This window comes from Notolepis coatsorum (genome assembly GCF_963971535.1).
Source record: "Notolepis coatsorum genome assembly, chromosome: 2".
Classification (NCBI taxonomy): Eukaryota; Metazoa; Chordata; class Actinopteri; order Aulopiformes; family Paralepididae; genus Notolepis; species Notolepis coatsorum.
The window spans coordinates 51,999,885-52,014,512 of NC_140166.1; the positions used below are offsets into that span (position 1 = coordinate 51,999,885).

A 14,628-nucleotide genomic window follows, 5' to 3' on the forward strand; every position below is an offset into this window, starting at 1 on the left:
GTGATGGTGGTGATGATGGTGGTGGTGGTGGTGATGGTGATGGTGATGGCGATGGTGGTGGTGGTGGTGGCGATGATGGTGGTGGTGGCGATGATGGTGGTGGTGATGGTGGTGGTGGTGGTGGTGGTGATGGTGGTGATGGTGGTGATGATGGTGGTGGTGATGGTGGTGATGGTGGTGGTGATGGTGGTGGTGGTAGCGGGGCCTGTTGGGTTGTCCTGGCGTGTGTCACACTGTTTAGTTGGATTTGGTCGTTATGACATTCTGTTCTTGTAGGAGCAGTTGGTCTAAAGATAAGACTAATGTTATCGTTATTCTGCCGGCTTCAGTTCCAACTGTCTTTCTTCTGCCTGCAGCCCCCAAGCTGTTCCCTGTGGCGTACAACCTGGTCAAGCACTTCCTGTGTGAGAACACGCGGCAGAAGATCCTCATCCTGGGAGGTAGGTGTGAGCTCAGTCTGCTCTGCTCTGCTCTGCTCTGTGCAGTTCCTCTTAATAATGTCATAATTATCTTCATTAGATTGCTGGGTAAACTGTCTTACTCTGGTCTCAGCATGAAAACCCGAATGAAAGCTGAGTGGTGTTTGCTTATGTGATCTGGGCTGGATGATGAGGCCAAAAATATCATGATATTTTTCTTAGTTATTTGACAATACTTTTGTTTTCCATCACAATTTTTTTTTAATACTGCAGCAAGGTAAACATTTTTGATTAACTTAAGAATATACATGTATTATTATGTATGTGTATTTCTTTTACGATATATATATATCTTTTAAAAATAAATAAATAAATAATTGTTAAGGGTTTATTGTAATAAAGGGTATACAGTCTTGCTTTTTCCTATTCCTATGTTTTTTTTCATTGTTATTTTTTTCTAATTTCATATTGTTCTAAATAAACTATTCATTCATATTGTGGAAGACAGTATTGTAAAAACCTATATCTTTGCATGGATCCATGACAGTACATCTTCATATTCGGTAAGACGTCAGAGTCCAAAAGTCCAGTCAATAATGTCCCACCTCTCACTATGCTGTTAAACCTCCCGCTGGGAACCGCTCCCGCCTACCTCCGGTCAATGGTCTCTAACTACACACCCTCAAGACCCCTACGCTCTACATCCTCTGGCCATCTCAGACCTACTCCTATCCGAGCTCCGGGAGGGTCATCAAGGAGAAGCCGCCTATTCTCAGTCCTTGCCCCACAATGGTGGAACGAACTGCCCACCACAGTTAGGACAGCCGAAACCCATCCAATCTTTCGCCATCGACTAAAGACGCACTTCTTCAGCCATTATCTGAAATAATAAAAAAATTTATTTTTATTATTATTCTAACCCTAACTAACCTTACTGTCATGCGCTTGTCCTAATAAACTAACCTACACTGTAGCACTCAACACCTTGATGAACATTGTTACTCCGCTGATAGAGTTGTGCCCTTCCTGATGACTTGTCGTACAGAACTTGTAAGTCGCTTTGGATAAAAGCGTCAGCTAAATGACTAAATGTGAATGTATTCACAAGGTAAAGCTGAGCGTTGTCCTGGACACAGGCGTAGACTTGAGCCATACATGCCTTGCCTCCCATCGCACCATGTGACCAGAAAAACGTCAAAATACAAGTAAACCAACGCACCTCAAGATGTTGAATTCCGTCTCTCTCTCCTTCCCTCGTCTCCTCACCCCTGTCCCATCAGGCAACTGGCAGGAGACCTTGCAGAAGTATGTCGATCCTGAGGAGCTGCCTGCGGTGTATGGGGGCAAGCTGACGGACCCCGACGGAGACCCGCGCTGTAGGACCAGGGTGAGTCAGTCTAGACTCTAGACGGAGACCCGCGCTGTAGGACCATTGATATCGGCAAACGCTGCAATGGGAAGTAAACTGGGGTCCATTTAGTATGTTTATGTTGAAAGCATCTATAGCAGGGGTTCTCAAACTTTTTTATACCACGACCCCATTTTATTTAGGATTTTTTTTAGCGACCTAATGTTTTTGGCGACCGACTTAATGTATCTCGTCATTTCAAAGTGGAATTAAGGAATATCTAAATAAAAGCACACGTTGTTGAACTTGATCATGCATAATTATTAGAAAATGTAATTGCAGCACTATGTTATCAATACACATTTATAAAACGAGGCATATTTAGCCAAAATATGTTGCCAAAACATTAACGTTTGGGCTTCGAAGTGCGCGCATCCTATTATTATGCAAAGTCTAGGTGATAAGTGCCTAGACTTTGCATAATAATAGGATACCGTTTATATATACCTGCATATATATATATATAGAATTACACTGTCACCTACCCACGCCCCCACTTTGGGTCGCGGCCCGTAGTTTGATAACCGCTGATCTATAGACTTAAACATTCTAAATGGGCCCAAGTTTACTTCCTGTTTTTGTTTCCTGTAATACAGTGGCTGAAATAAACTGGGGCCAGGTCTGTAGAGGACACACATACAGCAGGTCTGTAGAGGACATACAGCAGGTCTGTAGAGGACATACATGACACACAGCAGGTCTGTAGAGGACATACAGCAGGTCTGTAGAGGACATACATGACATACAGCAGGTCTGTAGAGGACATACATGACACACAGCAGGTCTGTAGAGGACATACATGACACACAGCAGGTCTGTAGAGGACATACAGCAGGTCTGTAGAGGACATACATGACACACAGCAGGTCTGTAGAGGACATACATGACACACAGCAGGTCTGTAGAGGACATACATGACACACAGCAGGTCTGTAGAGGACATACATGACACACAGCAGGTCTGTAGAGGATATACAGCAGGTCTGTAGAGGACATACATGACACACAGCAGGTCTGTAGAGGACATACAGCAGGTCTGTAGAGGACATACATGACACACAGCAGGTCTGTAGAGGACATACAGCAGGTCTGTAGAGGACATACATGACACACAGCAGGTCTGTAGAGGACATACATGACACACAGCAGGTCTGTAGAGGACATACATGACATACAGCAGGTCTGTAGAGGACACACATGACACACAGCAGGTCTGTAGAGGACACACAGCAGGTCTGTAGACATATCTGTCAACACGCACGGTTTTACCGGGATTCTCCTGTATTTCGAGCCTCTGCACGGCGTTTTTACGGCGCACGGATTGGTACGTATTTTGTACTAATTATTATTATTATTTTTTTTACAAAATGGGTGCAATTCTCCTCTGTGACGACAGGTGGCAGCAGTGTAGATTAGACCGTTATCACAGGAAGTCAGACCGGGAGACGGTTGCCAGCCGAAGAAGAATAAGAACAGAACAGCGAGCGGATTTGCTCAGAGCTCAGGGGAGAGACTGATGCGGCACCGAGGGTGTCAAATCAACTTAGCCAGTGTCTCTTGATTGCCCACTCTGTGGCTTTTGTCTCTGGAACAAAGGGTTTGCAAATCTTCTGTGGATAAAACAATACAAAGTTACTGTGTATGTGATGCAGGAAGGAATGTGTAAATGTCTTGGTGAACAGCCGTTTGCTCTGCGCCTCGGCGTCCCCCTCCTTCACTCTGACGCCCAATTTCCTGAATGCGATTTATAAATAATAATTGATCCGTTTTAAAAGTTGTCGTGAATTGTCATGGTATGACAAATACAGTTACTGGTAACTCGCAGGCATTGCAGAGATATTGAGGAAAAACACAAAATCGCATTGGCTTTTTTTCTATCTCACATTTCTCTGTAGACACACACTGTTCCAAAATGATATTCCCACTGCTAAATTAATGACCATAGGTATTTTTTTATAGCTTTAACGAGTTGTAGTATTAATATGTAGCCTACAGTGATGAAGGTATAAAAACACTATGGTAATACATTGATTGATTGCTTTTATAGTTTCACAAACACATCAAGACAAATCACAAACACAAAGAAATAAAAAGAACAATAGTATGTTGCCAGACACTGTCACATCAATGAACAAACATACACCATGTCATATGCTTTACACTAAGGACGCAAGGGGCTGATTCTCTGACATATATACACACATTACATATATACACATACACATATATATATATATATATATATATATATATATATATATATATATATATATATATATATATATATATATATATATATATATATATATATAATATATACACCAGCGCCGCCAATAGATAAAAAAAATTAACTAATCAATCTCACAATTTTCTGTAATCAATCTAGATTAATCTAGATTAAAAACAGCATTTTTCTACATAAAACCGAAGCTTGTAACAGATATTTACTGAGTAAAATCATGGAATTAATGTAAAATCAACACAAAGAAAGTATATTTAGATTCAAAGACTATTTTAATAGCTTTCTTTGAATACAGTTTCTCTCCTGTGAAATACAAATGTTCAACAAAACCATAATTTACATAGCATTTACACTCTAAGTAGGAAAAGTTTACCCTACAACGAAATGGCTGGGTACATACAGGTTTTGACCAGCAGATGGCAGCGACGAGGCAGCTCCATTGGGAGGGGGCGGGGCCGGGTTGGAGGGGGCGGGCTGAGGGGGCGGGGCCAGGAGAAGGGGCGGGGCTAAAACGTGCACGTTTTCTCAAAACGAAATGTTGACAGCTATGTCTGTAGAGGACATACATGACACAGCAGGTCTGTAGAGGACATACATGACACACAGCAGGTCTGTAGAGGACATACATGACACACAGCAGGTCTGTAGAGGACATACATGACACACAGCAGGTCTGTAGAGGACATACATGACACACAGCAGGTCTGTAGAGGACACACAGCAGGCCGTCCGCCGCACAGCTAGGGCGGGTTCTCTTTTTCTGCTACGTCACGAGGGTTCAATAATCACCAAGTGCTGTGATACCAAACCATTAAGATACCTGGGTTATCAAAACAATTGGGAAGTATCACAGTAAGTAAGCGTGTCCACAGGGGACCTGTCTTTTCGGCACTGGCTTCCTTTCCTAATGGAGACACCGGGCTGTTCCGAGGAAAGCTGTGATTGGAGGATCTAGGAAAGCGGAGTTGGCAGCACTGGGAGCCGAGCCTTTTCTTTAGTGTTCAGACCAGCGCCTCCGAGTGCTTCCCTCCAGGGCAGCCGGCTGAAGGAGGTCTCCTATGGACATGCCGCTAGAAGTGTCCAAATTACAGGTCCATATAAAAAGTATATATGGCTTATATTGGTAGCATTTGATATGTATGTATAAAAAAAAAATATATATATATATATATATATATATATATAAATTAAAAAAAATGCATCCTAGTATCCAAATGTTGAAGTGTGTACTGTTATGGCAAGATCTACTAGCAATAAAGCTTGTTATCTTGCCAATATGTACCACCCAACAGTTGAAATGTGCAAAACGCTGGTCTAGGAAGTAGTTGAAATGTGCAAAACGCTGGCCTAGGAAGTAGTTGAAATGTGCAAAACACTGGCCTAGGAAGTAGTTGAAATGTGCAAAACGCTGGCCTCCACACCCTCCCCTCTGCATCCTCCCCTCCGCACCCTCCACACCCTCCGTGCACCCTCCCCTCCACACCCTCCCCTCTGCACCCATCTTGCGCATAATCTCACACACATACAAACACTTTGAACCGTTTTTCTCAGTTTGAATATGGCCACCAGTGATCTCAACGGGGACATTGAATCCTTGTGTTGTGTTCATTACAGCTGAATTAAATGACAAGGCAACAGTCTGGACTATTGAGAAACGATAGGAATTTTCCATTGGTTCTCCCAGTCCACGTGACCATTTCTAGCATTTCCATTGGCTATAGTGACAGACATAGATATATGATAAATGGATAGATACAGCAGATTAGATGCAGTCCAGAGAAAACAACCAATCGAGATATTTCAAGATTCTATGCTTTGCATCCGCGCATTCTCGGAGAGATGCACAACATTTAGATTCCGATACAATAAAGCAAGTCTTTTTTTACAAACGAATCCAACGATATTTAATGTTTTACAAAACATGTCTAGTGTTGCGCTCGGCTTTAGAGGGTTAAAAGCCAAATTGTATTTTTTATTTAGTTAATAAATGTCTTGTTGTAATTCCTTATATACCTAATGTAGCGTATCTTCTTGAAGCGGATGCAGCTTTTTTTTGCTCTGATTTGACTTCAGTTTAATTGCATTGTTACTGTTCACATGTGTGGTGCCATCAGTCATATAAGTAAAGATAAAGTTTGAATGACTTACTGAACTGGTGTTTTAATCTCACACCACACTGCTTGTTTGTTACCGACTTTTTTCATGTTGAGCAAGCGCTACATTGCACCTCGCTGCCTACCTGAGTATCTGTTATCCACTCTCAACATGGATAAAACAAAGTATATTAATAAGCATTCTTTAGGTGGTGGTAGTTTCTCTATTTGGACATTATAGCTAACATATAGCCTAGCCTAGTTGGTCTGATATATACAAAAAAAATTATAATAATCTGAGGGGCCAGATATTATTGCTGGCGGGCAAATTTTGGCCCGCGGGCCGCCTATTGCCGACCTGTGCTGTGCTGTAGTGTAGTGAGTGTCACCCTGTAGTGAGCCGCTTTCATCCCTGCATTTTGAAGCCAATGTCACCATCCATTGGAACCAATCAGCCCCATGATGTAGCCTGATCAATACTTTCGACCTTGGATTGTCATCATGACTACATTTGCCCTGCGGCTTTTCACTATTACTCATTGATCGAATGTTTCCGAGACATCGTCCTGGATTGGATGAACGTCCTTATGGATTTACTCTACATGGATGATAATAATGTCTCTCTCGCCTTTACACCTGATCTGGCATGTGGCCTTCTTCCTCATCCTCAGCCACGCCCTGCTGGCATGTGGCCATCTTCCTCATCCTCAGCCACGCCCCGCTGGCATGTGGCCTTCTTCCTCATCCTCAGCCACGCCCCGCTGGCATGTGGCCTTCTTCCTCATCCTCAGCCACGCCCCGCTGGCATGTGGCCATCTTCCTAATCCTCAGCCACGCCCGCTTCACACTCGCATCTACTAGATGTATTAGATTTTATTGTGATGGATTCTAATGTATAGTCATTATGCAGCACAAGTACAGTACAACGTAAAGAAGTTTGGCATCTAACCAGAGTGAAAATGTAACCGTGAAGTGCAATAGTAATATACAATGCACAGGGGATTAAACTTGATAGAAAATATATAAATACCTTTTATAGGTAACACTTTATAATAACACTCAGTTATAAGACCTTTATAAGGTATTTGTATAACATTTACAAATTAGTTCTACATTATTTATAACTCATTATCAACATTGTTTGTACTTGATTTGTTCATCATTAAATAATGTTGTTTAATGTGTAGTAGTAACACATTTGTAGATGCTTTGAAAATGGATATGAAAAAACTACTATACTGTACCTCCATTTATTTGTTCATGTTCAACAAATTATTTGTAAAACATTCTTAAAAGATCTATAAATCATTTGCAGATGTTATTGTGTGCCCTAATCTAAAGTGAAGACTATTCATCATTAACAAATTTCGAATAGTTTATTATTTGTGGAAATTTATGAATACACACGAAGCAATTACCAGACTTGTCTTTTCATGTTTAACTAATTATTTGTTAAGACATTCATAAAACATCTATAAATCATTTGTAGATGATATTGCGTGCCCTAATCTGAAGTGAAGATTATTCATCATTAACAAATGTCTAATACAGTTTATTATTAATAAATTAATTATACAATTATTTGTTGACTTTTTCATCACGTTACAAATGTTGTTGACAGCTTTCGGATCCACCCTTCTTTGTGACATCAAACAGTGACAGAATTAGGACTATAGATAAATGAATTTTTTTTAACGTATAAAATACATGTGCACACATAACATATAGTGTAACATGGGGGACACTAGGACCCAGGAGTACCCTGGCCAGGTATTGCCAGAGTATGTAGAGGGACTCACGCGAGTGAGACTTGACTTCACGTTTGTTCCTGTCTGTTTGAATGGAAGCTACATACACAGAGCAGAGCCAATGAATCCGTGCTGCCCCACACTTTTAAGGTATAAGCAGGCTAAACACCTTTTTCGTTGGTAAATCTATTCCATCATTTCCGACCTACAACTTAATAGTCCTATATTTGGACCTTTCCTCATTCCTGTGAACACAGTTGCTGGCTGGCTAATGTGCGCTCAGTGTAACTATGTAGTATGTGGGCCGACTTGTTTTGGACTCGTATCCTGCCTCGCAGCATTGAACTGGCCCTGGATCTGCCAATAGACATGCTAGTGCTAAACTAGGGATGTTCGATATTGGCTTTTTTACCGATATCCGATATACCGATATTGTCCAACTCTTAATTTCCGATACCGATATATGCAGGGTTTACCCCCCAAAAAAACGGAATAATTTCAGGTAATTAACATTACATATCTCTTGTCGTGGAATTAACACAACATTATGCATACTTTTGACAATAAATAAAATAAGAATTACTTGCTTGCCTGGGTAAATAAAGGTTAAATAAATGTAAAAAAAAAAAAAAAAAAATTTTTATATATATATATATATATATTTTTTTTTAAACCGATACAGATAATTTCCGATATTACATTTTAATGCCAATATTGGCCGATAATATTGGTAAGCCGATAATATCGGACATCCCTATGCTAAACCAATGGTTGGCCGCCCACCCCCCATTGGAAGCTGATGGGTGTCTCCCGCATCCCGCACTAGGCTTAGACTCGAGAAGCTGAGCGCTTGAGCAGTCACAAACGCAAGTAGATCCAAGATGATTTTCAATAGGAAAGAAAACTGACGCCAGATCTGCTATTGTCTTTGTGTAGATAAATAATTGGGCCGAGGACAAATGAGGAAGAGGAGGAGGAGGAGGAGACAGTTTCTTTAACCTTTTTTGGAACATCTTGCAAGATTCAAAAGGACTGAGACTGATCCTAATTTTTTTTTTTTTTTTTACATTTTTACAAACATTGCTAGCTGTGTTTATATGTCAATGATAACAAATTGGCTTGTTTGTCTTTTGGTAGTTTCTAGGTATTGTATGGATGGTGATGACTGGAGGAATGATATACCGTAATTAGATTTTCTTAGTGACCACTGAAAAACCTAAAAAGGTCACTTCAGTTTGTTTTAACAAGTTTGATATCATGATTGAAAACAGGACCAGTATAATGATGTTAATTCAGGCAGGAAAATCGTATTGTGGAATGTTAATGTCAGGAGTGAAATTTGTCCAGCTTCAGACGTATCATTTGATTTGTTATAACCGTTTTAGTGCAGCCTCTCTGAGCACAGCCAACTCTCGGTATGTTGAGGGGGCGTGGCCTTCTGAATGGGGCGTGGTCTTCTGAAGGGGGCGTGGCCTTCTGGTCATTGAAAGGAGATGTAAAGTTAGTATCTCAATACATGAAGCTTTCAAATGTAAACAAATGTATGAGACCAGTGTGATGGGTTGCTATGGGAGATTAACAGGCTAACCTGTGCTAGCAGTTTATACATACATTGTCACAGTTGCTGTGGATGTTTTTGAACCACTAAAATTAACAAACGATTGATTGATTGATTGAAAATTGTATTAACAGATTGCAGAATGGGTACAATACAGTACGGCTCAATACACACAATTGTTAAGGGGATACAGACCAGAGAAAGACTTTCGTCTTGTTTACATCAGGGTCCCCCATTTTCAATTCATAACATTTATTATGACATACACGACATACATGCAGTAGGCCTACTGTTACATCCAGACATTTATGACATACAAGATATACAAATATACAGTACTGTTTATTTACAGACAGAGTTTCTAAAAGAGAATATATACATTTAAGGGGGAGGAAACTGTACATTGGGGGGGTTGGGTGGGGGGGAGGTTTGGACATTTACCGGGGCCAGTTTCGAATTGCGGACCAGCTAACTCCTTTACAACTACTGACAACTGACAGATTGTGGTCATTGAGTGAATGATGCAATGTTTTGAGGGAAGCAGATTGGATGTCTGAAATTATTTGATTATATTGATACCCAGGGGGATATAGATCAAAGGGGTTTGGTCATCATTTTCACAACAACAGTTTTTTTTTTATATATATATTTAAGTTAACTTTGGAACATGGTCTGTTTATATCGGTGTGATATAATTCATTTATGTTCTTAAAGGCCCATTTAGCTTTGTACCAGAGTGACGTGTACAGGCAGGGAAGGGCAAAGTCAAGTATTACCAGAGACACTCTATATAAGGAGGAGACAGAGTCTCTGTAGTTTTGAATGAGATAAATTCGTAACACTAAAGATGGTGGCAACAATGAAACTACTTGCTACAAAACAAACACATTCTGAGAACATTTTAAATAAAGATGTTTTCATGAATTGTGATCAAGGCTAGGAGCCACACAGTGAGTGGTTGCCATGATAACTAAGGATTGTGTCAGAAACCACTGGATGGCACATTTGTAGAGGCTGGTCAAAGTGGAAATATGAAAGAAAGACAATGATATGTATAGACCACCGCAACACTTCCGGTATTCTGAAATCGTGGGAGAGAGAGCAGGGGGAGAAAATGAATGAATGTGGATGAGAGCCTTGACATTAAGTGGTTGTAGCTACGGCTGTGGAGGTGCTGGAGACATGATCCAATAGACTTGTATACGCCTGAGTCTCCTGAACACAGAGAGACCAGTCCCAAGTCAATCGACACTTTCTCGGCCGAGCTATAGTCACTTTTTCGCACCTACTCCAAAAGCTACAACCACTTGACTTAATGTCAAGGCTCTCATCCACATTCATTCATTTTCTCCCCCCGCTCTCTCCTCCATGAGCTCAATGTAACACGGAAGTGCAGAGGGCTATGATATCACAGATTCTTAGATATGGATGACTCCATTCAAATAAATATGGGTCAGGTTTTCTTACAGGTGACTCCATTCAAATAAATATGGGTCAGGTTTTCTTACAGGTGACTCCATTCAAATAAATATGGGTCAGGTTTTCTTACAGGTGACTCCATTCAAATAAATATGGGTCAGGTTTTCTTACAGGTGATGGCTTGTCGTACAGAACTTGTAAGTCGCTTTGGATAAAAGTGTCAGCTAAATGACTAAATGTAAATGTAATGTAAATGAATATGGGTCAGGTTTTCTTACAGGTGACTGCATTCAAACACATATGGGTCAGGGTCAGGTTTAGTTAGTCTTGTTATCGTGATAGGGGTGGAGCCAACGGACTTCTCTTTAGGTAGACTTTGGTATTTGTGTACAGTTATAGCATGAGACTAGATGAGCAGTTCAGATAACTGGTGGCTTGTGTGTATGTATGAAGGGAAATTCTGCAGAACAACTAGCTTTTAGTATGTCATCCGTCAAAAGTAAATGTTTTCCTTACATTTCCTCTCAAGGTCAAGAAAAATACAATACTATGATATCAAATTGAGGTTGTTAAAGGGAAATGTTATGGACAGTCATGCTCCCTTGACTATATTACTAAACATCCTAAAAAGTTCACTTCATTTGGTTTTAACAAGATTGATATCACGATTGATATAACAGGACCAGTACAATAATGTTAGGAATGTTAATGTCAGGAGTTTCGTTGTTTGTCTTTTTTATTCTTTGTTTTTTTTTAATCATGTTCGAAATAAAGATTAATTCATTCAATGTCAGGAGTGTCCTAGATTTCCATTTTCCCAGCCATTGATGTTTACTTACAAATAGCAAGCTAAAAGCCCATTTCAGCTGAGGTCCCCTCTTTAAAGATGCTGTAAATGGTATTTATTGTTAAAATAAGTGGTTAATATAATAGCTCTACATTCCGACTAGATTGTCTGGTCGGTAACGACCAGTCCCTCCGCTCTGCAGTAAACAGAAAATACATTCTGTATCCCTTCCCACTTCATCCAGTGACCAAACGCTCTCTATCAGTGATGGGTGTCAGAATGTAGAGCTATTTAACACTTCTTCTAACAGAAATACCACTTACAGACATTTCAAGTCAACATAAGTTTGAAATGGCCCAGGTGTTCTACATTGCTGTTTATTTACATAGTATTTATGTCACTCAATTAATCCTTTCTTTCTAAGCCGAGACTAATTAAAACATAATTAAAACAATCTCACTGTATATTATTATGCAGTACCTTTCTGGCCCTTTATATACAATGTGCTGTGAAGCCAGAGAGTAAGTCTTGCTTTCTCTTCTCAACTCAATCTTGTTTTTCATCTCATTTCAACATCTCATACATTTCCACTTGATGTAAACAACACCCATATTCTAACACTGTGTGTGTCTGTCTGTGCGTATATGTGTCTACCTGTACGTGTGTGTCTACCTGTATGCGTTTATGTGTGTGTGTGTGTGTGTGTGTGTGTGTGTGTGTGTGTGTTCCAGATCCCCTACGTGGGGCCGGTGCCCCCCTCCTACTATGTGCGGGACCATGTGAACGTGAACTATGAACAGTGTCTGACGGTCAGCAGAGGCTCCTCGCAGCAGATGGAGTACGACATCCTTTTCCCCGGCTGTGTCCTCAGGTGACCGACGTGTGTCGTTACGGCAACAGTTTGAAGATCTCCTGCACTCAAAAACCTGATTGTTTAGGGTTAACTCCTCTTGGGGGCAAGGCTCTGACTCTACTGATTGTTATATTATGCAGAACTTGTCACAATAGGGGCCAATATGTGGTAACTTTAAATATTTAGCTTCAGCCATTTTCAGTAGTTTATTGAACAGAAACAGTGGAAAAAACATATTTATACAAATTGGTATTCAAAATAGAATTTCTAAGGCTTTACAATACGTCTGGGCCCTATTCCTTGTACCTGGTTCAACTAAGTCGATCAAAAGTCCCATTATCCAGATTCAATTAACCCGATGTTTGAATCCGGGCTTTCCCTGTTCCTCAAACGCTGATTCAGTCTCGTTCATTCGAACCAGACTTGATGCTCAGGATAATTGCGTGCGGCCGCCTCACCTGAAAAGACAGCAGGTGTCGATCGCAGAAATCCTGATTTTCTAACGGCATTGATTGATTGATTGAAAACTTTATTAACAGATTGCAGAATGGGTGAAATACAGTACGGCTCAATAGCCTCGCCGACAAGTTAAATGCATAATCTATAGGCTAATTTTAAATCCCTCATTACCCCAATCAATCAGATTATATTTCTTTAAATGTGCCTGCTGGCAGTTGGCTTAATGGAATGAATAATCGAATGAGATCTTGCTAGCGAAAATAATTAGTTAAACTCTTTCAGAATAAGTAGACAAAAACAAGCCTAAAGAGTATCTAATTGATATGAATTAATAGATACTTATGAGGATATCTGTACTGTATGTGCTTAGGTATCATGTACTATATAAATACATGGTTCCCAAAGTTTTCAAGCGCGACCCCCGAAATAACGTGTCAGAGAGGCTTGGAGGCTATACAGTTTCATCAGGTTTTAATCTGTTTCGGACATCATCCATACATGCATTGAATTGATTAACCTTTGGTTTATACCAGTGACACCAGTCATATTAATCACCCTCTTGTTCATCATCAGATAACAGTGCTTGAACAGATAAATGCATTTTCTCAAGTTCATTCATCAAAACGTCAAAAGCTTGCAATTGCTCATTAATTTTCTCAAGTCACTTCCACGTCATCAAATCCGTCAAACAGCGCATCTCATCAGACATTTTAATCCCAGTTACAGTGATACAATTCAACAATCCACAGATTCAGATTCGTTGTAATTCATATCCACAATCCACGCATAGACGCTTAAATTTCTGCTTGAATGAAACACAATCCGGGCGCAAATACATCCACAGCCGAGAATATGAAACGAATCGGAGCCAAATGCCCGATAGGTTTCATTCATAAAAAATATCCCCGCAGGATTCACATTTGCAATGATCCGCTATTAAAATAACCACATAGTGTGTATATCGCACCTCGCGAGCGCCGTATATATGACGTGCATTATTTAGGACAAAGTAAATCCATAGGCTGAATATGATTTATTATCAGCATTTTAGGTATATTATTTTACATTTCAAAAGCCCCCTCTAGAAAAACGAAGCACAAAAACATAATTCAGAATGGTATAATGGGATCTAGACTGTGAGGATTATTTCAGGAAGGAGAGCTGGCATTTCTTTGCGAGGGCGTGGCCATGCAGGTTATCCAGCTAACTGAACTTAACCCTGCCCTCGACCAGGTTCAAACTTTTTGATCTGTTGCCATAGTGATTTAGAAAATCGCACGTCGGGGAACCGAAAGGTCTAGCTTAAGTCAAGTTATCCTGAAAATGATCCAGCTAACTCAGTTAGCCAGGTACGAGGAACAGGGCCCTGGAGAGGATCTTTAAAATAACACTAACACACATTAAATCCAGCTCAGTGTATACTTCTGCGTGCCTTGATATATGTTTTTTCCTCTAGTGTGACTGAGCTGGATTTGATTTTAAGTCCCTCCCCTTTCGCTGGACCACCATGGGACCCTAATTTGGAAAAGATATGAACGGCACTAGTCAACTGTGAGAGACAAATATTTTTTTGATCTCTCTTTGAATTGTGCCATATGAGGTTTGTAGATTTAAAAGTGTAATTGTCAGCTAGCTACATTAT

The 14,628-nt window shown here is 40.3% G+C and overlaps 1 protein-coding gene across 1 annotated transcript in view; it reads left to right on the forward strand.

The window, feature by feature from the left end:
- LOC311224179 (SEC14-like protein 2) overlaps positions 1–14,628 on the forward strand; it is a 74,325-nt gene that overhangs the window by 39,438 nt on the left and 20,259 nt on the right. The window contains exons 8-10 of the mRNA XM_084309053.1: positions 357–440; positions 1,700–1,806; positions 12,406–12,545. Coding sequence (XP_084165179.1) covers positions 357–440; positions 1,700–1,806; positions 12,406–12,545 — 331 coding nt within the window. The remainder of the gene's footprint in view (positions 1–356; positions 441–1,699; positions 1,807–12,405; positions 12,546–14,628) is intronic.